General features: G+C 46.6%; 1 protein-coding gene across 1 annotated transcript; it reads right to left on the bottom strand.

Moving 5' to 3' along the window:
* Positions 1-315: 315 nt before the first annotated feature.
* On the bottom strand, positions 316-940 carry SARC_16629 (hypothetical protein; the record flags this gene model as incomplete). Its single annotated transcript, XM_014289267.1, has 1 exon — positions 316-940. A coding segment is annotated over one exon (625 nt), but the record flags the coding sequence as incomplete, so codon positions are not given.
* Between the last annotated feature and the right edge of the window lie 278 nt (positions 941-1218).

Here is a 1218-nt window from a genome sequence, read left to right as displayed (position 1 = left end):
AATATTAATAATAATAAATACAAATTCTTAATTTCCTACACTCTCAACGGCTCAATCGTTTGTACCCGAGTCTTCTAGCAATCAACAGGAACACTTACCAAAACAAAGTCAGACTACAAAATATATCATCACAACACAACAATAAACAATACAAGATACCACATACCCTGAATGCATACATCACATACGGCTCACGCACGGTCTCCGAGGCCTTCATATGCACCGGCGTATGCTCTCGTATCGTATAGCCAACGCACTGTACCGTGCCGATCTTGCTATTCTCTGGTCGTCTGCCCAATTTGCGCTCCAGAGCACTCAGCTGATGCTCATATTTGTGAGTACTCTTACTTTACTTCCACCCCCTGTGCCAGTTCCCCGTTCTCTGAGGGTTTCCCTATCTTTATCTCTATATCTGTCTCTATTCCTATTCTTATCCCCATCTTTATCCCTGCTCGGGCTGCCCATCTTATCCCTATCCCGGTCTCGATCGTTATACGACGCAGATCTGTGGAATATTCCCAGAGGCTCAGTCGACACCTTGCGCCCGTTCGAAAATCCAGGTGCTGGCGGTGTGGCTGTGTTCAAGGACACCGGGGTAGACAGTTGCAACGGTTCCATGGCGTCCTCGCTCTTACCGCTGCCCATATCATAGGAATAGCTAGGGCTGCTAACCCTCTGCGTGCCCCTGTTCTTGTATTCATGCTCTGTACTCTTGCCCTTTCTGTCGCTCTCGCGCTCCTTTTCTGCCGATTTCTCACTTTTCGGTCGCAGATTTGGGGAGGCGGGACTCGTTTTAACGGCCTTCAACCTCAGGCTCGTAGTACTCCTCGTACCACCAATCGGACCCTCAATGGGCGAATTCTTTTGATACTGGTCTCCAGTGCTCGGCTGTCGCTTCAAACTGGGTGATCCAGCATTGGATTTGTTACTTTTAGATTTGCTGAAAGGACAAAGGAAGAGAGAAGAAATGAGTATTAATTGACAGCAATGGGAAACCAGGTTGGATTTCATGAGCCTGAAATTGTACCCTTTGGTATGTTGAGGACTGAGTCACAGCACCAGCGACAACCATAGTATTACATGCTGAAGTATACACGTTGCAGCATGTCTTCAACTCGACGAAGAACCTTGGTGAACAGATACCAGAGACGACCCGCGGATCAGAATATCCCATTCCATGTATAAGTATTTTGTACGTTCACCATTATATATATAAAT

This window comes from Sphaeroforma arctica, assembly GCF_001186125.1.
Source record: "Sphaeroforma arctica JP610 unplaced genomic scaffold supercont1.8541, whole genome shotgun sequence".
Classification (NCBI taxonomy): Eukaryota; class Ichthyosporea; order Ichthyophonida; genus Sphaeroforma; species Sphaeroforma arctica.
Note: the sequence above shows the minus strand (reverse complement) of the source record. Positions and strands in the feature narration are given on the sequence as shown.